This window comes from Scyliorhinus torazame, chromosome 14 (genome assembly GCF_047496885.1).
Source record: "Scyliorhinus torazame isolate Kashiwa2021f chromosome 14, sScyTor2.1, whole genome shotgun sequence".
NCBI lineage: Eukaryota > Metazoa > Chordata > Chondrichthyes > Carcharhiniformes > Scyliorhinidae > Scyliorhinus > Scyliorhinus torazame.
The window spans coordinates 171,422,998-171,446,226 of record NC_092720.1 but is presented as its reverse complement, the minus strand read 5'-3'; the positions used below and the strand labels follow the sequence as shown (position 1 = coordinate 171,446,226).

General features: G+C 45.4%; 1 protein-coding gene across 1 annotated transcript in view; it reads left to right on the top strand.

The window, feature by feature from the left end:
* LOC140390214 (zinc-binding protein A33-like) overlaps nucleotides 1-23,229 on the top strand; it is a 59,597-nt gene that overhangs the window by 15,250 nt on the left and 21,118 nt on the right. The window contains exons 4-5 of the mRNA XM_072475184.1: nucleotides 8,653-8,675; nucleotides 8,758-8,960. Coding sequence (XP_072331285.1) covers nucleotides 8,653-8,675; nucleotides 8,758-8,960 — 226 coding nt within the window. The remainder of the gene's footprint in view (nucleotides 1-8,652; nucleotides 8,676-8,757; nucleotides 8,961-23,229) is intronic.

The window sequence follows — 23,229 nt, the reverse complement described above, 5'->3', positions numbered from 1 at the left end:
CAGGAACAGAGAACGGCGCTGCCGGGAAACATGTGGCTCGGGTAACCGGATAATCCCGCCCATTGTGTGGAACCTTTGGTTTGACCATCCTTGGAATACTGTACACAGTCCTGGTCTCCATAACATATGCACAGCAAGGATTATTGAAGGATGTAAACGCATGGAAAGAAGTTCAAAAAAGATTTACTAGACTAATACCAGGAATGGGGGAGTTGAGTTATGAGGAAAGTTTGGTCATGTTGGCTTGCACCTGCTGACGTTTCTAAGAGTAAGAAGCGACTTGATTGAAACATAAGATCCTGAGGGGTTTTGACAGGATGGATGTGGAGAGGATGTTTCCTCTTCTGGGAGAATGTCGAACTAGCGGGCCACTGTTTTAAAAGGAATCACCCATTGAAGACAGAGGAGGGATTCTACGGGTCCATCCGTCAGCAGAGGAAATTCCGATGTTCTGGTGAGTTGGGCATCAGGCCAAAAACAGGTTTCACGACCGCGAGTCTCCCAGTCGACACACTGTTCCTGATGAACGTCTTAGTGGACCCAACGAGGTTCCCACCCAGACCTGGCAGGGAACATGAAAGTAGCTCATTGGCGCTGTTTTAAATGTAATTTATGGGCAGGATGCCCGATTCAGTTGCCTCCTGCGGTGCTCCAGCGCCACAACGGGAGTTCCCCTGGCGTGATTTGGCACAAGTTCGGAGAGAGAGGCACCTTAACATCCGATGGATGACCGGGGAGGGTGAATACCCTCCCTACAATTGCCTCCAGGGTGCTAAGGGGGGGGGTACTTCATAGGAGCTGGGGGCTGGGAGACTTTGGCTTTGCTCAGGTCAGTGGCCTTTCTGCGATGGGGCTCATTTGGTTGGTCTTACAATCTGTAGCCTTTAAACTCTTTAAAGAGTCCATCAGTAGGCCAAGTTCATAGATCTGTGGGATGAAAGTAAAAGCATTCCCTTTAATGTGGTGGAAAAATCTGAAGTTGTTCTTTCAGTCAATTTCACTGTCCTTTAAATTTTTGTAGCCTGTTTGTATGCCTAGAAGCCTAAAAGCTTTGAACTGCATTATTTATATTCAATTTCACGACCATTGCCGGTTACAAGCTTTCTGATTGACAGGTTCAGGTAGTTTCAAAGGGAACATAAAGTTGTTTCTTTATATGGCTCTTTAGCGGTTCCATTAACTCAAAGGAGCAGTTGTTTTTATTTTTTTCTATAAATTTAAAGGACCCAATTCCTTTATTCCAATTAAGGGGCAATTTAGCATGGCCAATCCACCTGTACTGCACATCTTTGGGTTGTGGGGGTGAGACCCATGCAAACACTGAGAGAATGTGCAAACTCCACACGGACAGTAACCCTGGGCCGGGATCAAACTCTGGTCCTCTGCGCGTGAGGCAGCAGTGCTAACCACTGCACCGCCATGCCGCCCCCGGAGCAGCTGTTTTTCTAACTACAGCTTTCCTCAGGAGGCACCTGGAAGCTCTTCAGAACAAAGAGACAGCATCTTTAAATACACTGTGGTTAGAAAACAGCTGCTCCTCAGAATAAATGGATCCTTTCAGAACTATATAAAAATCTTTTTTTTTAAATTTGGAGTACCCAATTCATTTTTTCCAATTAAGTGGCAATTTAGCGTGGCCAATCCACCTACCCTGCACATCTTTGGGTTGTGGGGGCGCAACCCATGCAAACACGGGGAGAATGTGCAAACTACACACTGAAGTTAACCCAGAGCTGGGATTGAACCTGGGACCTTGGCGCCGTGAGGCATCAGGGCTAACCCACTGCTCCACCGTGCTGCTCCTAAGTAATCTGAATCGTCCCGTTCAAACTGCCTGGACAGATAGACTTCCGGGTGCGGCGATGACCAGCTAAGTCGCACGTTTCGGCAGCTCCCGGTGGAACGGACTTTAGGGCTCTTGATAGGAGCCCCAACGGCAATTTTAACGGCTAAAAACACCGTGCGGTAAACCAGAAGGGTGTTCCCCCTGGACACGGATGGAAAAAGGAGAGGAAAGTGGCCGGATTGCAGCGGATCCTTTGGAACAACGGCAAGGAAGGCAAGCAGAAACCAAGATGGCGGCGGAAGGTGGCAGTCTCATATGGGGCCCTGAACAACAAGAGTTCTTGAAACGCTGCGTGGAGGAGATAAAAAAGGAAATGAAGAAAGAGTTGTTGGCCCCGATATTACAGGCGATTGAAGGGCTGAAAGAGGAACAAAAGACCCAGGAGCAGGAGCTTCGGGTCGTGAAGGCGAAAGCAGCAGAGAATGAGAACGATATACAGGGCCTGGTGGTGAAGTCGGAGATACAGGAGGCACACCAGAAACGATCTGTGGAGAGGTTGGAGGCACTGGAAAACAACGCAAGGAGGAACAACTTGAGGATTCTTGGCCTTCCTGAAGGTGTGGAGGAGGCGGACGTCGGGGCATACGTGAGCATGATGCTGCACTCGTTAATGGGAGCGGAGGCCCCGACGGGTCCGTTGGAGGTGGAGGGAGCATACCGAGTTATGGTGCGAGGATCGAGAGCAGGAGAAACTCCCAGAGCCATAGTGGTGAGATTCCTCCGTTTTAAGGATAGAGAAATGGTCCTTAGATGGGCGAAGAAAACTCGGTGCAGTAAATGGGAGAACGCGGTGATCCGCGTTTATCAAGATTGGAGTGCGGAGGTGGCGAGAAGGAGGGCGAGCTTTAATCGGGCCAAAGCGGTACTTCACAAAAAGAAGATAAAATTTGGAATGCTGCAACCGGCAAGACTGTGGGTCACATATCAAGGGAGGCACCACTACTTTGAGACGGCGGATGAAGCGTGGACTTTTATTGTAGAAGAAAAATTGGAATGAGTGGACTATGAAAATGAACGTTTGGACAAAGTGGTGGGGCGAATGGGGGGGGGGCGAAGAGGGGATTTATGTTTTAATCCTGCGGTATGGTAACTTTTCTCTCTCCCACAGGTGGTGATGGGGGGAGGTGGGGAGGGAGAGGAGATGGGGCGTTGGCCATGGGAGGCGGGGCTAAGGGAGAGGCGCGGGCTTGGTTCCCGCGCTATGATAATTATGGCGGGAATAGAGAAGCAGGAAGGAGGGGGCGTCGCACGGTGCGAGCCGTGATCACGGGGGGAAGCCGAGGTCAGCCAGAGTTTGCTGACTTCTGGGAGCAACATGGGGGGAGTAATTACGCTAGCGGGGGGTCTAGCGGGGGGGGGGGGGAGGGGGGAATTACTGGGTTGCTGCTGCTGGGGAAAGGGGGGAGTGGGTACGGGAAAGGATGGGCGGGGGGGCACCGTCTGGGAGAGATACAGCTGCGTGGGAACTGGGTGAGAAGCTGGAAAAAGATGATGGCTAACCGGCAAGGGGGGGGGGGGGGGGGGGGTGGGAAGCCCCCCAACTCGGCTGATCACGTGGAACGTGAGGGGGCTTAACGGGCCGATAAAGAGGGCACGAGTACTCGCACACCTTAAGAAACTTAAAGCAGATGTGGTTATGTTAAAGGAAACGCACCTGAAACTGATAGACCAGGTTAGGTTGCGCAAAGGATGGGTGGGGCAGGTGTTCCATTCGGGGCTGGATGCGAAAAACAGGGGAGTGGCTATATTAGTGGGGAAGCGGGTAATGTTCGAGGCAAAGACTATAGTGGCGGATAACGGGGGCAGATACGTGATGGTGAGTGGCAAATTACAGGGAGAGATGGTGGTTTTGGTAAACGTGTATGCCCCGAACTGGGACGATGCCAACTTTATGAGGCGAATGCTAGGACGCATCCCGGACCTAGAGACGGGAAAGCTGATAATGGGGGGAGATTTTAACACGGTGTTGGAACCAAGGCTGGATAGGTCGAAGTCCAGGACTGGTAGGAGGCCGGCAGCAGCCAAGGTGCTTAAGGATTTTATGGAGCAGATGGGAGGGGTGGACCCGTGGAGATTCAGTAGACCTAGGAGTAAGGAGTTCTCGTTTTTCTCCTATGTCCATAAAGTCTATTCACACATAGACTTTTTTGTGTTGGGTAGGGCATTGATCCCGAGGGTGAGGGAAACGGAATATACGGCTATAGCCATTTCGGATCATGCCCCACACTGGGTAGACTTGGAGATAGGGGAGGAAACAAGAGGGCGCCCACCCTGGAGAATGGACATGGGACTAATGGCAGATGAGGGGGTGTGCATAAGGGTGAGGGGATGCATTGAAAAGTACTTGGAACTCAATGACAATGGGGAGGTTCAGGTGGGAGTGGTCTGGGAGGCGTTGAAGGCGGTGGTGAGGGGGGAGCTGATATCAATAAGGACACATAAAGGGAAGCAGGAGAGTAAGGAATGGGAGCGGTTGCTGCAAGAACTTTTAAGGGTGGACAGACAATATGCGGAAGCACCGGAGGAGGGACTGTACAGGGAAAGGCAAAGGCTGCATGTGGAATTTGACTTGCTGACTACAGGCACTGCAGAGGCACAATGGAGGAAGGCGCAGGGTGTACAGTATGAATATGGAGAGAAGGCGAGCAGATTGCTGGCACACCAATTGAGGAAAAGGGGAGCAGCGAGGGAAATAGGGGGGGTGAGGGACGAGGAAGGAGAGGTGGAGCGGGGAGCGGAGAGAGTGAATGAAGTGTTCAAGACATTTTATAAAAAATTGTATGAAGCTCAACCCCCGGATTGGAGGGAGAGAATGATGGATTTTTTGGATCGGCTGGAAATTCCCAAGGTGGAAGAGCAGGAAAGGGCGGGACTGGGAGCACAGATCACGGTAGAAGAAGTGGTGAAAGGAATTAGGAACATGCAGACGGGAAAGGCCCCGGGACCGGACGGATTCCCAGTTGAATTTTACAGAAAATATTTGGACTTGCTCGCCCCGCTACTGACGAGGACCTTTAACGAGGCAAAGGAAAGGGGACAACTGCCCCCGACTATGTCAGAAGCAACGATATCGCTTCTCTTAAAGAAGGAAAAGGATCCGCTACAATGCGGGTCCTACAGACCAATTTCCCTCCTAAATGTGGATGCCAAGGTCCTGGCCAAGGTAATGGCAATGAGAATAGAGGAATGTGTCCCGGGGGTGGTTCATGAGGACCAAACTGGGTTTGTGAAGGGGAGACAGCTGAACACGAATATACGGAGGCTGTTAGGGGTAATGATGATGGCCCCACCAGAGGGTGAAACGGAGATAGTAGTGGCGATGGATGCCGAGAAAGCATTTGATAGAGTGGAATGGGATTATCTGTGGGAGGTGTTGAGGAGATTCGGGTTTGGAGAGGGGTATGTTAGATGGGTGCAGCTGTTGTATAGGGCCCCAGTGGCGAGTGTGGTCACGAATGGACGGGGATCGGCATATTTTCGGCTCCATAGAGGGACAAGGCAGGGATGTCCTCTGTCCCCATTACTGTTTGCACTGGCGATTGAGCCCCTGGCGATAGCGCTGTGAGGTTCCAGGAGATGGAGGGGAATACTTAGGGGAGGAGAAGAACACCGGGTATCTTTATATGCGGATGATCTGCTACTATATGTGGCGGATCCAGCGGAGGGGATGCCAGAAATAATGCGGATACTTGGGGAGTTTGGGGATTTTTCAGGGTATAAATTGAATATGGGGAAGAGTGAGCTGTTTGTGGTGCATCCAGGGGAGCAGAGTAGGGAAATAGAAGACCTACCGTTGAGGAAGGTAACAAGAGACTTTCGTTACTTGGGGATCCAGATAGCTAAGAATTGGGGCACATTGCACAGGCTAAATTTGACGCGGTTGGTGGAACAGATGGAGGAAGATTTCAAGAGATGGGATATGGTAGCATTGTCAATGGCAGGGAGGGTGCAGGCGGTTAAGATGGTGGTCCTCCCGAGATTCCTCTTTGTGTTTCAGTGCCTCCCGGTGGTGATCACGAAGGCTTTTTTCAAAAGGATAGAAAAGAGTATCATGGGTTTTGTTTGGGCCGGGAAGACTCTGAGAGTGAGGAAGGGATTCTTACAGCGTAGTAGGGATAGGGGGGGGGCTGGCACTACCGAGCCTAAGTGAGTATTATTGGGCCGCTAATATTTCAATGGTGAGTAAGTGGATGGGAGAGGAGGAAGGAGCGGCGTGGAAGAGATTAGAGAGGGCGTCCTGTAGGGGGACCAGCCTGCAGGCTATGGTGACAGCCCCATTGCCGTTCTCACCAAGGAACTATACCACGAGTCCGGTGGTGGTAGCTACACTGAAGATTTGGGGACAGTGGAGACGACATAGGGGAAAGACTGGAGCATTGGGGGGGTCCCCGATAAGAAACAACCATAGGTTTGCCCCGGGGGGAATGGATGGGGGATATGGAATGTGGCAAAGAGCAGGAATAACGCAATTGAAAGATCTATTTGTGGATGGGAAGTTTGCGAGTCTGGGAGCGCTGACTGAGAAATATGGGTTGCCCCAAGGGAATGCATTTAGGTACATGCAATTGAGGGCTTTTGCGAGGCAACTGGTGAGGGAATTCCCGCAGCTCCCGACACAAGAGGTGCAGGACAGAGTCATCTCAAAGAAATGGGTGGGGGATGGTAAGGTGTCGGATATATATAGGGAAATGAGGGATGAAGGGGAGACTATGGTGGACGAACTAAAAGGGAAATGGGAAGAAGAGCTAGGGGAGGAGATTGAGGAGGGGCTGTGGGCAGATGCCCTAAACAGGGTAAACTCGTCGTCCTCGTGCGCCAGGCTAAGCCTGATTCAGTTTAAGGTATTACACAGGGCACATATGACTGGAACACGGCTCAGTAAATTTTTTGGGGTGGAGGATAGGTGTGCGAGGTGCTCGAGAAGCCCAGCGAATCATACCCATATGTTTTGGTCATGCCCGGCACTACAGGGGTTTTGGATGGGGGTGACAAAGGTGCTTTCAAAAGTAGTAGGAGTCCGGGTCGAACCAAGCTGGGGGTTGGCTATATTTGGGGTTGCACAAGAGCCGGGAGTGCAGGAGGCGAGAGAGGCCGATGTTTTGGCCTTTGCGTCCCTAGTAGCCCGGCGCAGGATATTGCTAATGTGGAAAGAAACCAAGCCCCCGGGGGTGGTGACCTGGATAAATGATATGGCGGGGTTCATAAAGTTAGAGCGGATTAAGTTCGTCCTAAGGGGGTCGGCTCAAGGGTTCACCAGGTGGTGGCAACCGTTCGTCGAATATCTTGCGGAAAGATAGATGGGGGAAAAAAGAAGGCAGCAGCAGCAGCCCAGGACTGGGGGGGGGGGGGGGGGGGGAGGGATGGGGGTGGGGGGGGGGGGTATAGCCTGTGACAAGGCAGTTGCCAATTAGGGCTAGCTTTCATTTTTGTTATTTAATATTTATTTATTTGTTGTTTTTTGTTTATATAAAAAAGGTCATTATTATCTGTATTGTTATAATGTTGTGTAAAGGATGCACAATGTACTGTGTTGGTTGACCAGAAATTTTCAATAAAATATTTATTAAAAAAAAAAGAAACTGCCTGGACATGTGAATCAAATAACTTTTAAAAGGCAATGGTCGGTTAAATTGAATGTAAACATATGTTGGAAGGCATCTCACCTTGAACACGGTTTCATAGTATATATTATATCTCTTGGCCTAGGTTTCACACATATACATCACTAACTCTGTTACAGAGAAAACACTGGGGTAGTAAATTATCCATTCCCAACTACCATGGGCAGGATGGAAATTTTGACGGACCATTTAAAAGTCCGTTGACCTTGGGTGGGAATTTCTGGTCTTGGGGTCGGTGTAACTGGAAAATTCCTCCCCCCACCCCCTCCCCCCCCTCCCCCATGTCGTGCACCGATGTCCCTTATTGGCAGAGTGTGGCCTTCCTGAATCACAGCAGGGAATACTCCCTGTCTGCTTTGCTATCTCTGTAATGACTTGTTTATCCAAACGGTGAAAGTATTAAGGCTATTACAATATATGATTGTGAAGTGAGTTCCCACAGTATCTTACCCATCATGCCTGAAAGGCTCCCATAGCTAACTTTCAAATTGCATTTGCCTATTTTCAGAAGTGTAAGTACACATCTTAATATGAGTCTGAATATCAAATTATTTCATCCCCGCGTCAGATAGCATTAGGAGAGCAAAGTGATCAGGTGATGCAGTAACGGTGGGTACGTCACCAATAGTCTATACAGATGGAGGAACTGATGAGCTAAATGGATTCCTTCACCCAAATGTAGCTTGTTAACCAAACATATTTTGTAATAATAATAATAATGATATTATGGGTGAGGGAATAATAATAAAGATTATTATTATGATTAGATTATTACTATTATTATTCCCTCACCCAAACGTAGCTTGTTAATCTAACATCTGAATATTTCCGACAGGTTACTGAGGTTTCCTCATTGAGCAGATAGTGACATCATGGGGTACCGTGGCAGTCCACAGATCAGGGCTGCGCAGAGCAGCGAAAACTCAGAGTTACTGGGAATAAAGTGACCAGGAATTTAAGGATCTGATAAATGAACTGTTAAAGTCTTCAGCAGCCAAGCAAACTCTTTCCAATAATTTGGGGTTGGAATGTGAGGCGGGTGGGAGGATCTCTGGTGCGATAGCACATCAGCGGAACCGGTCACTAAAAACTCCATTCCCGTTTTACTGAAATCACTGATTCTACTTACAATGTAAACAGCACCATGTATATCTATTAAAATGTTTCTCATTCTCTGTCCTGCAGAAACTGAAAAGATGCAGAGAAAGGTAAGTGTCTAATCCAAACTCTCTCACGGTTTTACACTCTGATCACAGTCAGTGAGTGATTAAAGCAATTCCATTTAAACAGCGACCTGGTTAAAGAGGAGGATGAGGGAGATTCAAAGAAAAGTGAAGATGAAGACGATTTGCCAGATTATGATTCCGATGAAGACAGTATTGACATTGAACAGGATGAGGAGGTGGTGATGTTTCCAAAGAGGAGATACACAGGATTCCAAGGACTGTTTCTTTACCCGGTGTGGCAGAAAATGAAACAGATCATCTTTCCAGGTAACAAAAACTCGACAGCTTGGTGTCCACTGTGACATTATGTGAAATGTTCAGAATACAAAGGGTTAATGTCATATCATAATTAACCACTAGATGGAGCTAGACGCAGAACTATACAAAGCACTGAATTACATAGGAGTAGTGAGAGAGAACAGAGTAGTTATAGAGTGTAGAGACTAGTGTTAGTTGAGTGTAGATTACTAGATTATTGTTTACTATCGGAGTAAGTGGTCGAGCTTTAATAAATGTTAGCTTTGTTAATGAACTTAGCTTCTGTGGTTTTTGTGAACACTACAACATCCATCCTGATAACAGCGTCACAAAGAACACCACATGCTACCAGGATTGATTGATATTTATTGTCACATATACTGAAGCACAGTGGAAAGTATTTTTCTGCGGCCAAGGGAATGTACACAGTACGTACATAGTAGACAAAAGACTAATCGACAGAGTACATTGACAATGGTACATCAACAAATAATGATTGGTTACAGTGCGGAACAAGAGCCAAACAAGAGCAGCATAGGGCGTTGTCAATAGTGTTCTTACAGGGAACAGATCAGTCCAAGGAAAAGTTGTTGAGGAGTCTAGTAGCTGTGAAGAAGAAGCTGGAAATCATAACGTACAAAGAACATGGGCAGCACGGTAGCATTGTGGATAGCACAATTGCGTCACAGTTCCAGGGTCACAGGTTTGATTCCCGGCTTGGGTCACTGTCTGTGCGGAGTCTGCACATCCTCCCCGTGTGTGCGTGGGTTTCCTCCGGGTGCTCCGGTTTCCTCCCACAGTCCAAAGATGTGCAGGTTAGGTGGATTGGCCATGATAAATTGCCCTTAGTGTCCAAAATTGTCCTTAGTGTTGGGTGGGGTTACTGGGTTATGGGGATAGGGTGGAGGTGTTGACCTTGGCTGAATGGCCTCCTTCTGCACTGTAAGTTCTATGATAATTCTATGAAAACACCACATCCACTTTCATTAGAGTTTCCTGCTCTCTCTCATCTCCAGAAGGTGCTGCCTGTTAGTGGGTACAGTTCACTGTGCCAGCAGCATCAGGTACGTCAGTGCAGGGACTGTTCTCTAATGGGGACGTTAGATTGAGCGAGTTAGCGTAAGGAGATCGGCACATCTTCTCACTTGACATCCAGTCACTCTACTCAGAATTTTGCCACCTCAGAGAGCCTCCCGATCCTGGTGAAAATGGATATCCCATGCCACTCCCCCAAACAGTATCCTCTGTTTTCTGGGTGGTCAGGTTGCAGTGTGTTACCAAGGCAGCTGGATGTTTGAATGATCAGTGCCTCCATTGAAGTGGGACTGTGGTAGGCCAGGACTGTGAAACTCGGAGTGCGCAGATTAGACTCGGTGAGAGCTGGTAGCCGGTATGGAGACTTCAGTCACTCTGTAAATGTTTGCATGATCATGTACAAAAAGTGCATCAACTCATTGGAGCTGTCAAAGAACTGTCAAGTGGTACTAAATAAGTGGGATGTACGGGCAAGTGCGAAGAATAGAGGGTGGGGGCATGAGTTGTCACTAAATTGTCACAAGGGCTACAGGTATGTTGCACTGTGGAGCATGAGGTGGTATAAATTTGCGTAATGGAGAATTGGGAGGTGAAGGCAGCTGTGCTGTATTCTTGTTTCAATTAAGTTTTTCATTCATATGAAAACAATGCTCAAACACAAGCCATCCGCAAAGCCGGTCTCCTCAATAGGATATAGGCTGATTTCATCTCGCATCTCCACCTTCCTAACCACCCCCAAAACACCTGGCGGACAGGAAGGTGGAGATGAGGTAGAAATGTGATCAGCCATAATTGCATTGACTGGTGGATAAGGCGCAAGGGGATGAATTTGCCATTCCTGCTCGTAGTTCTTAAGTTCTCCATCCATAAGACCGCAAGACATCGGAGCAGAATTAGGCCACTCGGCCCATCGAGTCTGCTCCGCCATTCAATCATGGCTGAAATTTTCTCGTCCCCATTCTTCTGCCTTCTCCCCATAACCTCTGATCCCCTTATTAATCAAGAACCTATCTATCTCTGCCTCCAGAGCCTTCTGCGGCAAAGAGTTCCAAACATTCACCACCCTCTGGCTAAGAAATTCATCCTCATCTCAGTAAAAAGGATTGTCACTTTAGTCTGAGAAGGTGACCTCTGGTTCTAGTTTTTCCCACCAGTGGAAACATCCTCTACACGTTTACAGTATCCTGTAAGTTTCAATAAGATTCCCCCTCATCCTTCTAAACGCCAACGAGTACAGACACAGAGTCCTCAACTGTTCCTCATATGACAAGCTCTTCATTCCAGGGATCATTCTTGTGAACCTCCTCTGGACCCTTTCCAAGGCCCGCACATCCTTCCTTAGATACGGGGACCAAAACTGCTCACAATACTCCAAATGGGGTCTGACACTCAATCTAATGGGGAAGGGCCCGCTTGCAGCCTGTCGATATATCTAACCATGCACCATACCCAGTCAGTAATATCTGTTCACTGTACACACTGGAGTCTGGGAATATATCTAACTGTACACCGTACCCAGTCTGTAATATCTGTTCACTGCACATAGTCTGGGAATATATCTAACTGTACACCGTACCCAGTCTGTAATATCTGTTCACTGTACACACTGGAGTCTGGGAATATATCTAACTGTACACCGTACCCAGTCTGTAATATCTGTTCACTGTACACACTGGAGTCTGGGAATATATCTAACTGTACAACGTACCCAGTCTGTAATATCTGTTCACTGCACATAGTCTGGGAATATATCTAACTGTACACCGTACCCAGTCTGTAATATCTGTTCACTGTACACACTGGAGTCTGGGAATATATCTAACTGTGCACCGTACCCAGTCTGTAATATCTGTTCACTGTACACACGAGTCTGGGAATATATCTAACTGTACACCGTACCCAGTCTGTAATATCTGTTTATTGTTCACACTGGAGTCTGCGAATATATCTAACTGTACACCGTACCCAGTCTGTAATATCTGTTCACTGTACACACGAGTCTGGGAATATATCTAACTGTACACCGTACCCAGTCTGTAATATCTGTTCACTGTACACACGAGTCTGGGAATATATCTAACTGTACACCGTACCCAGTCTGTAATATCTGTTCACTGTACACACTGGAGTCTGGGAATATATCTAACTGTACACCGTACCCAGTCTGTAATATCTGTTCACTGTACACACTGGAGTCTGGGAATATATCTAACTGTACACCGTACCCAGTCTGTAATATCTGTTCACTGTGCACACTGGAGTCTGGGAATATATCTAACTGTACACCGTACCCAGTCTGTAATATCTGTTCACTGTACACACGAGTCTGGGAATATATCTAACTTTACACCGTACCCAGTCTGTAATATCTGTTCACTGTGCACACTGGAGTCTGGGAATATATCTAACTGTACACCGTACCCAGTCTGTAATATCTGTTCACTGTACACACTGGAGTCTGGGAATATATCTAACTGTACACTATACCCAGTCTGTAATATCTGTTCACAGTACACACGAATCTGGGAATATATCTAACTGTACACCGTACCCAGTCTGTAATATCTGTTCACTGTACACACTGGAGTCTGGGAATATATCTAACTGTACACCGTGCCCAGTCTGTAATATCTGTTCACTGTACACACTGGAATCTGGGAATATAGCTAACTGTACACCATACCCAGTCTGTAATATCTGTTCACTTTACACACACGAGTCTGGGAATATAGCTAACTGTGCACCGTACCCAGTCTGTAATATCTGTTCACTGTACACACGCGTCTGGGAATATATCTAACTGTACACCGTACCCAGTCTGTAATATCTGTTCACTGTACACACTGGAGTCTGGGAATATATCTAACTGTACACCGTACCCAGTCTGTAATATCTGTTCACTGTACACACTGGAGTCTGGGAATATATCTAACTGTACACCGTACCCAGTCTGTAATATCTGTTCACTGTACACACTGGAGTCTGGGAATATATCTAACTGTACACCGTACCCAGTCTGTAATATCTGTTCACTGTACACACTGGAGTCTGGGAATATATCTAACTGTACACTGTACCCAGACAGTAATATCTGTTCACTGTGCACACTGGAGTCTGGGAATATATCTAACTGTACACCGTACCCAGTCTGTAATATCTGTTCACTGTACACACTGGAGTCTGGGAATATATCTAACTGTACTCCGTGCCCAGTCTGTAATATCTGTTCACTGTACACACTGGAGTCTGGGAATATATCTAACTGTACACGGTACCCAGTCTGTAATATCTGTTCACTGTACACACTGGAGTCTGGGAATATATCTAACTGTACACCGTACCCAGTCTGTAATATCTGTTCACTGTACACACTGCAGTCTGGGAATATATCTAACTGTACACCGTACCCAGTCTGTAATATCTGTTCACTGTACACACTGGAGTCTGGAATATATCTAATTGTACACCGTACCCAGTCTGTAATATCTGTTCACTGTACACACTGGAGTCTGGGAATATATCTAACTGTGCACCGTACCCAGTCTGTAATATCTGTTCACTGTACACACTGGAGTCTGGAATATATCTAACTGTACACCGTACCCAGTCTGTAATATCTGTTCACTGTACACACTGGAGTCTGGGAATATATCTAACTGTACACCGTACCCAGTCTGTAATATCTGTTCACTGTACACACTGGAGTCTGGGAATATATCTAACTGTACACCATGCCCAGTCTGTAATATCTGTTTACTGTACACACGAGTCTGGGAATATATCTAACTGTACACCGTACCCAGTCTGTAATATCTGTTCACTGTACACACGAGTCTGGAATATATCTAACTGTACACCGTGCCCAGTCTGTAATATCTGTTCACTGTACACACTGGAGTCTGGGAATATATCTAACTGTACACCGTGCCCAGTCTGTAATATCTGTTCACTGTACACACTGGAGTCTGGGAATATATCTAACTGTATACCGTACCCAGTCTGTAATATCTGTTCACTGTACACACTGGAGTCTGGGAATATATCTAACTGTATACCGTACCCAGTCTGTAATATCTGTTCACTATACACACTGGAGTCTGGGAATATATCTAACTGTACACCGTACCCAGTCTGTAATATATGTTCACTGTGCACACTGGAGTCTGGGAATATATCTAACTGTACACTGTACCCAGTCTGTAATATCTGTTCACAGTACGCACTGGAGTCTGGGAATATATCTAACTGTACACCGTACCCAGTCTGTAATATCTGTTCACTGTACACACTGGAGTCTGGGAATATATCTAACTGTACACCGTACCCAGTCTGCAATATCTGTTCACTGTACACACTGGAGTCTGGGAATATATCTAACTGTACACCGTACCCAGTCTGTAATATATGTTCACTGTGCACACTGGAGTCTGGGAATATATCTAACTGTACACTGTACCCAGTCTGTAATATCTGTTCACAGTACGCACTGGAGTCTGGGAATATATCTAACCGTACACCGTACCCAGTCTGTAATATCTGTTCTCTGTACCGACTGGAGTCTGGGAATATATCTAACTGTACACCGTACCCAGTCTGTAATATCTGTTCACTGTACACACTGGAGTCTGGTTATACATCTAAATGTACACCGTACCCAGTCTGTAATATCTGTTCACTGTACACACTGGAGTCTGGGAATATATCTAACTGTACACCGTACCCAGTCTGTAATATCTGTTCACTGTACACACTGGAGTCTGGGAATATATCTAACTGTACACCATACCCAGTCTGTAATATCTGTTCACTGTACACACTGGAGTCTGGGAATATATCTAACTGTACACCGTACCCAGTCTGTAATATCTGTTCACTGTACACACTGGAGTCTGGGAATATATCTAACTGTGCACCGTACCCAGTCTGTAATATCTGTTCACTATACGCACTGGAGTCTGGGAATATATCTAACTGTACACCGTACCCAGTCTGTAATATCTGTTCACTGTACACACTGGAGTCTGGGAATATATCTAACTGTACACCGTGCCCAGTGTGTATTATCTGTTCACTGTACACACTGGAGTCTGGGAATATATCTAACTGTACACCGTGCCCAGTCTGTAATATCTGTTCACTGTACACACTGGAGTCTGGGAATATATCTAACTGTGCACCGTACCCAGTCTGTAATATCTGTTCACTGTACACACTGGAGTCTGGGAATATATCTAACTGTACACCGTACCCAGTCTGTAATATCTGTTCACTGTGCACACTGGAGTCTGGGAATATATCTAACTGCACACCGTACCCAGTCTGTAATATCTGTTCACTTTACACACACGAGTCTGGGAATATAGCTAACTGTGCACCGTACCCAGTCTGTAATATCTGTTCACTGTACACACGCGTCTGGGAATATATCTAACTGTACACCGTACCCAGTCTGTAATATCTGTTCACTGTACACACGAGTCTGGGAATATATCTAACTGTACACCATACCCAGTCTGTAATATCTGTTCACTGTACACACTGGAGTCTGGGAATATATCTAACTGTGCACCGTACCCAGTCTGTAATATCTGTTCACTGTACACACTGGAGTCTGGAATATATCTAACTGTACACCGTACCCAGTCTGTAATATCTGTTCACTGTACACACTGGAGTCTGGGAATATATCTAACTGTACACCGTACCCAGTCTGTAATATCTGTTCACTGTACACACTAGAGTCTGGGAATATATCTAACTGTACACCGTACCCAGTCTGTAATATCTGTTCACTGTGCACACTGGAGTCTGGGAATATATCTAACTGTACACCGTACCCAGTCTGTAATATCTGTTCACTGTACACACTGGAGTCTGGGAATATATCTAACTGTACACCATGCCCAGTCTGTAATATCTGTTTACTGTACACACGAGTCTGGGAATATATCTAACTGTACACCGTACCCAGTCTGTAATATCTGTTCACTGTACACACGAGTCTGGAATATATCTAACTGTACACCGTGCCCAGTCTGTAATATCTGTTCACTGTACACACTGGAGTCTGGGAATATATCTAACTGTACACCGTGCCCAGTCTGTAATATCTGTTCACTGTACACACTGGAGTCTGGGAATATATCTAACTGTATACCGTACCCAGTCTGTAATATCTGTTCACTGTACACACTGGAGTCTGGGAATATATCTAACTGTATACCGTACCCAGTCTGTAATATCTGTTCACTATACACACTGGAGTCTGGGAATATATCTAACTGTACACCGTACCCAGTCTGTAATATCTGTTCACTGTACACAGGAGTCTGGGAATATATCTAACTGTACACCGTACCCAGTCTGTAATATCTGTTCACTGTACACACTGGAGTCTGGGAATATATCTAACTGTGCACCGTACCCAGTCTGTAATATCTGTTCACTGTACAGACTGGAGTCTGGGAATATATCTAACTGTGCACTGTACCCAGTCTGTAATATCTGTTCACTGTACACACTGGAGTCTGGGAATATATCTAACTGTACACCGTACCCAGTCTGTAATATCTGTTCACTGTACACACTGGAGTCTGGGAATATATCTAACTGTACACTGTACCCAGTCTGTAATATCTGTTCACAGTACGCACTGGAGTCTGGGAATATATCTAACTGTACACCGTACCCAGTCTGTAATATCTGTTCACTGTACACACTGGAGTCTGGGAATATATCTAACTGTACACCGTACCCAGTCTGCAATATCTGTTCACTGTACACACTGGAGTCTGGGAATATATCTAACTGTACACCGTACCCAGTCTGTAATATATGTTCACTGTGCACACTGGAGTCTGGGAATATATCTAACTGTACACTGTACCCAGTCTGTAATATCTGTTCACAGTACGCACTGGAGTCTGGGAATATATCTAACCGTACACCGTACCCAGTCTGTAATATCTGTTCTCTGTACCGACTGGAGTCTGGGAATATATCTAACTGTACACCGTACCCAGTCTGTAATATCTGTTCACTGTACACACTGGAGTCTGGTTATACATCTAAATGTACACCGTACCCAGTCTGTAATATCTGTTCACTGTACACACTGGAGTCTGGGAATATATCTAACTGTACACCATACCCAGTCTGTAATATCTGTTCACTGCACACACTGGAGACTGGGAATATATCTAACTGTACACCGTGCCCAGTCTGTAATATCTGTTCACTGTACACACGAGTCTGGGAATATATCTAACTGTGCACCGTACCCAGTCTGTAATATCTGTTCACTGTACACACGAGTCTGGGAATATATCTAACTGTGCACCGTACCCAGTCTGTAATATCTGTTCACTGTACACACTGGAGTCTGGGAATATATCTAACTGTGCACCGTACCCAGTCTGTAATATCTGTTCACTATACGCACTGGAGTCTGGGAATATATCTAACTGTACACCGTACCCAGTCTGTAATATCTGTTCACTGTACACACTGGAGTCTGGGAATATATCTAACTGTACACCGTGCCCAGTGTGTATTATCTGTTCACTGTACACACTGGAGTCTGGGAATATATCTAACTGTACACCGTGCCCAGTCTGTAATATCTGTTCACTGTACACACTGGAGTCTGGGAATATATCTAACTGTGCACCGTACCCAGTCTGTAATATCTGTTCACTGTACACACTGGAGTCTGGGAATATATCTAACTGTACACCATACCCAGTCTGTAATATCTGTTCACTGTACACACTGGAATCTGGGAATATATCTAACTGTACACCGTACCCAGTCTGTAATATCTGTTCACTGTACACACTGGAGTCTGGGAATATATCTAACTGCACACCGTACCCAGTCTGTAATATCTGTTCACTTTACACACACGAGTCTGGGAATATAGCTAACTGTGCACCGTACCCAGTCTGTAATATCTGTTCACTGTACACACGCGTCTGGGAATATATCTAACTGTACACCGTACCCAGTCTGTAATATCTGTTCACTGTACACACTGCAGTCTGGGAATATATCTAACTGTACCCAGACAGTAATATCTGTTCACTGTACACACTGGAATCTGGGAATATATCTAACTGTACACCGTACCCAGTCTGTAATATCTGTTCACTGTACACACTGGAGTCTGGGAATATATCTAACTGTACACCGTACCCAGTCTGTAATATCTGTTCACTGTACACACTGCAGTCTGGGAATATATCTAACTGTACACCGTACCCAGTCTGTAATATCTGTTCACTGTACACACTGCAGTCTGGGAATATATCTAACTGTACACCGTACCCAGTCTGTAATATCTGTTCACTGTACACACGAGTCTGGGAATATATCTAACTGTACACCATACCCAGTCTGTAATATCTGTTCACTGTACACACTGGAGTCTGGAATATATCTAACTGTACACCATGCCCAGTCTGTAATATCTGTTTACTGTACACACGAGTCTGGGAATATATCTAACTGTACACCGTACCCAGTCTGTAATATCTGTTCACTGTACACACGAGTCTGGAATATATCTAACTGTACACCGTGCCCAGTCTGTAATATCTGTTTACTGTACACACTGGAGTCTGGGAATATATCTAACTGTACACCGTGCCCAGTCTGTAATATCTGTTCACTGTACACACTGGAGTCTGGGAATATATCTAACTGTATACCGTACCCAGTCTGTAATATCTGTTCACTGTACACACTGGAGTCTGGGAATATATCTAACTGTATACCGTACCCAGTCTGTAATATCTGTTCACTGTACACAGGAGTCAGGGAATATATCTAACTGTACACCGTGCCCAGTCTGTAATATCTGTTCACTGTACACACTGGAATCTTGGAATATATCTAACTGTACACCGTACCCAGTCTGTAATATCTGTTCAGTGTACACACTGGAGTCTGGGAATATATCTAACTGTACACCGTACCCAGTCTGTAATATCTGTTCACTGTACACACTGGAGTCTGGGAATATATCTAACTGTGCACTGTACCCAGTCTGTAATATATGTTCACTGTGCACACTGGAGTCTGGGAATATATCTAACTGTACACTGTACCCAGCCTGTAATATCTGTTCACAGTACGCACTGGAGTCTGGGAATATATCTAACTGTACACCGTACCCAGTCTGTAATATCTGTTCTCTGTACCGACTGGAGTCTGGGAATATATCTAACTGTACACCGTACCCAGTCTGTAATATCTGTTCACTGTACACACTGGAGTCTGGTTATACATCTAAATGTACACCGTACCCAGTCTGTAATATCTGTTCACTGTACACACTGGAGTCTGGGAATATATCTAACTGTACACCATACCCAGTCTGTAATATCTGTTCACTGCACACACTGGAGACTGGGAATATATCTAACTGTACACCGTACCCAGTCTGTAATATCTGTTCACTGTACACACTGGAGTCTGGGAATATATCTAACTGTACACTGTACCCAGTCTGTAATATCTGTTCACTGTACACACTGGAGTCTGGGAATGTATCTAACTGTGCACCGTGCCCAGTGTGTAATATCTGTTCAGTACACACTGGAGTCTGGGAATATATCTAACTGTACACCGTACCCAGTCTGTAATATCTGCTCCCTGTACACACTGGAGCCTGGGAATATATCTAACTGTACACCATACCCAGTCTGTAATATCTGTTCACTGTACACACTGGAGTCTGGGAATATATCTAACTGTACACCATACCCAGTCTGTAATATCTGTTCACTGTACACACTGGAGTCTGGGAATATATCTAACTGTACACGGTACCCAGTCTGTAATATCTGTTCACTGTACACACTGGAGTCTGGGAATATATCTAACTGTACACGGTACCCAGTCTGTAATATCTGTTCACTGTACACACTGGAATCTGGGAATATATCTAACTGTACACCATACCCAGTCTGTAATATCTGTTCACTGTACACACTGGAGTCTGGGAATATATCTAACTGTACACCGTGCCCAGTCTGTAATATCTGTTCACTGTACACACTGGAGCCTGGGAATATATCTAACTGTACACCGTACCCAGTCTGTAATATCTGTTCACTGTACACACTGGAGTCTGGGAATATATCTAACTGTACACGGTACCCAGTCTGTAATATCTGTTCACTGTACACACGAGTCTGGGAATATATCTAACTGTACACCGTACCCAGTCTGTAATATCTGTTCACTGTACACACGAGTCTGGGAATATATCTAACTGTACACCGTACCCAGTCTGTAATATCTGTTCACTGTACACACTGGAGTCTGGGAATATATCTAACTGTACACCATACCCAGTCTGTAATATCTGTTCCCTGTACACACTGGAGTCTGGGAATATATCTAACTGTACACCATACCCAGTCTGTAATATCTGTTCACTGTACACACTGGAGTCTGGGAATATATCTAACTGTACACCGTGCCCAGTCTGTAATATCTGTTCACTGTACACACTGGAGTCTGGGAATATATCTAACTGTGCACTGTACCCAGTCTGTAATATATGTTCACTGTGCACACTGGAGTCTGGGAATATATCTAACTGTACACTGTACCCAGCCTGTAATATCTGTTCACAGTACGCACTGGAGTCTGGGAATATATCTAACTGTACACCGTACCCAGTCTGTAATATCTGTTCTCTGTACCGACTGGAGTCTGGGAATATATCTAACTGTACACCGTACCCAGTCTGTAATATCTGTTCACTGTACACACTGGAGTCTGGTTATACATCTAAATGTACACCGTACCCAGTCTGTAATATCTGTTCACTGTACACACTGGAGTCTGGGAATATATCTAACTGTACACCATACCCAGTCTGTAATATCTGTTCACTGCACACACTGGAGACTGGGAATATATCTAACTGTACACCGTACCCAGTCTGTAATATCTGTTCACTGTACACACTGGAGTCTGGGAATATATCTAACTGTACACTGTACCCAGTCTGTAATATCTGTTCACTGTACACACTGGAGTCTGGGAATGTATCTAACTGTGCACCGTGCCCAGTGTGTAATATCTGTTCAGTACACACTGGAGTCTGGGAATATATCTAACTGTACACCGTACCCAGTCTGTAATATCTGCTCCCTGTACACACTGGAGCCTGGGAATATATCTAACTGTACACCATACCCAGTCTGTAATATCTGTTCACTGTACACACTGGAGTCTGGGAATATATCTAACTGTACACGGTACCCAGTCTGTAATATCTGTTCACTGTACACACTGGAGTCTGGGAATATATCTAACTGTACACGGTACCCAGTCTGTAATATCTGTTCACTGTACACACTGGAGTCTGGGAATATATCTAACTGTACACGGTACCCAGTCTGTAATATCTGTTCACTGTACACACGAGTCTGGGAATATATCTAACTGTACACCGTACCCAGTCTGTAATATCTGTTCACTGTACACACGAGTCTGGGAATATATCTAACTGTACACCGTACCCAGTCTGTAATATCTGTTCACTGTACACACTGGAGTCTGGGAATATATCTAACTGTACACCATACCCAGTCTGTAATATCTGTTCCCTGTACACACTGGAGTCTGGGAATATATCTAACTGTACACCATACCCAGTCTGTAATATCTGTTCACTGTACACACTGGAGTCTGGGAATATATCTAACTGTACACCGTGCCCAGTCTGTAATATCTGTTCACTGTTCACACTGGAGTCTGGGAATATATCTAACTGTACACCATACCCAGTCTGTAATATCTGTTCACAGTACACACTGGAGTCTGGGAATATATCTAACTGTACACCGTACCCAGTCTGTAATATCTGTTCACTGTACACACTGGAGTCTGGGAATATATCTAACTGTACACCGTACCCAGTCTGTAATATCTGTTCACTGTACACACTGGAGTCTGGGAATATATCTAACTGTACACCGTACCCAGTCTGTAATATCTGTTCACTGTACACACTGGAATCTTGGAATATATCTAACTGTACACCATACCCAGTCTGTAATATCTGTTCACTGTACACACTGGAGTCTGGGAATATATCTAACTGTACACCGTACCCAGTCTGTAATATCTGTTCACTGTACACACTGGAGTCTGGGAATATATCTAACTGTGCACTGTACCCAGTCTGTAATATATGTTCACTGTGCACACTGGAGTCTGGGAATATATCTAACTGTACACTGTACCCAGTCTGTAATATCTGTTCACTGTACACACTGGAGTCTGGGAATATATCTAACTGTACACCGTACCCAGTCTGTAATATCTGTTCACTGTACGCACTGGAGTCTGGGAATATATCTAACTGTACACCGTACCCAGTCTGTAATATCTGTTCTCTGTACCGACTGGAGTCTGGGAATATATCTAACTGTACACCGTACCCAGTCTGTAATATCTGTTCACTGTACACACTGGAGTCTGGTTATACATCTAAATGTACACCGTACCCAGTCTGTAATATCTGTTCACTGTACACACTGGAGTCTGGGAATATATCTAACTGTACACCATACCCAGTCTATAATATCTGTTCACTGCACACACTGGAGACTGGGAATATATCTAACTGTACACCGTACCCAGTCTGTAATATCTGTTCACTGTACACACGAGTCTGGGAATATATCTAACTGTGCACCGTACCCAGTCTGTAATATCTGTTCACTGTACACACTGGAGTCTGGGAATATATCTAACTGTACACCGTACCCAGTCTGTAATATCTGTTCACTGTACACACTGGAGTCTGGGAATATATCTAATTGTACACCGTACCCAGTCTGTAATATCTGTTCACTGCACACACTGGAGTCTGGGAATATATCTAACTGTACACCGTACCCAGTCTGTAATATCTGTTCACTATACGCACTGGAGTCTGGGAATATATCTAACTGTACACCGTACCCAGTCTGTAATATCTGTTCACTGTACACACTGGAGTCTGGGAATATATCTAACTGTACACCGTGCCCAGTGTGTATTATCTGTTCACTGTATACACTGGAGTCTGGGAATATATCTAACTGTACACCGTGCCCAGTCTGTAATATCTGTTCACTATACGCACTGGAGTCTGGGAATATATCTAACTGTACACCGTACCCAGTCTGTAATATCTGTTCACTGTACACACTGGAGTCTGGGAATATATCTAACTGTA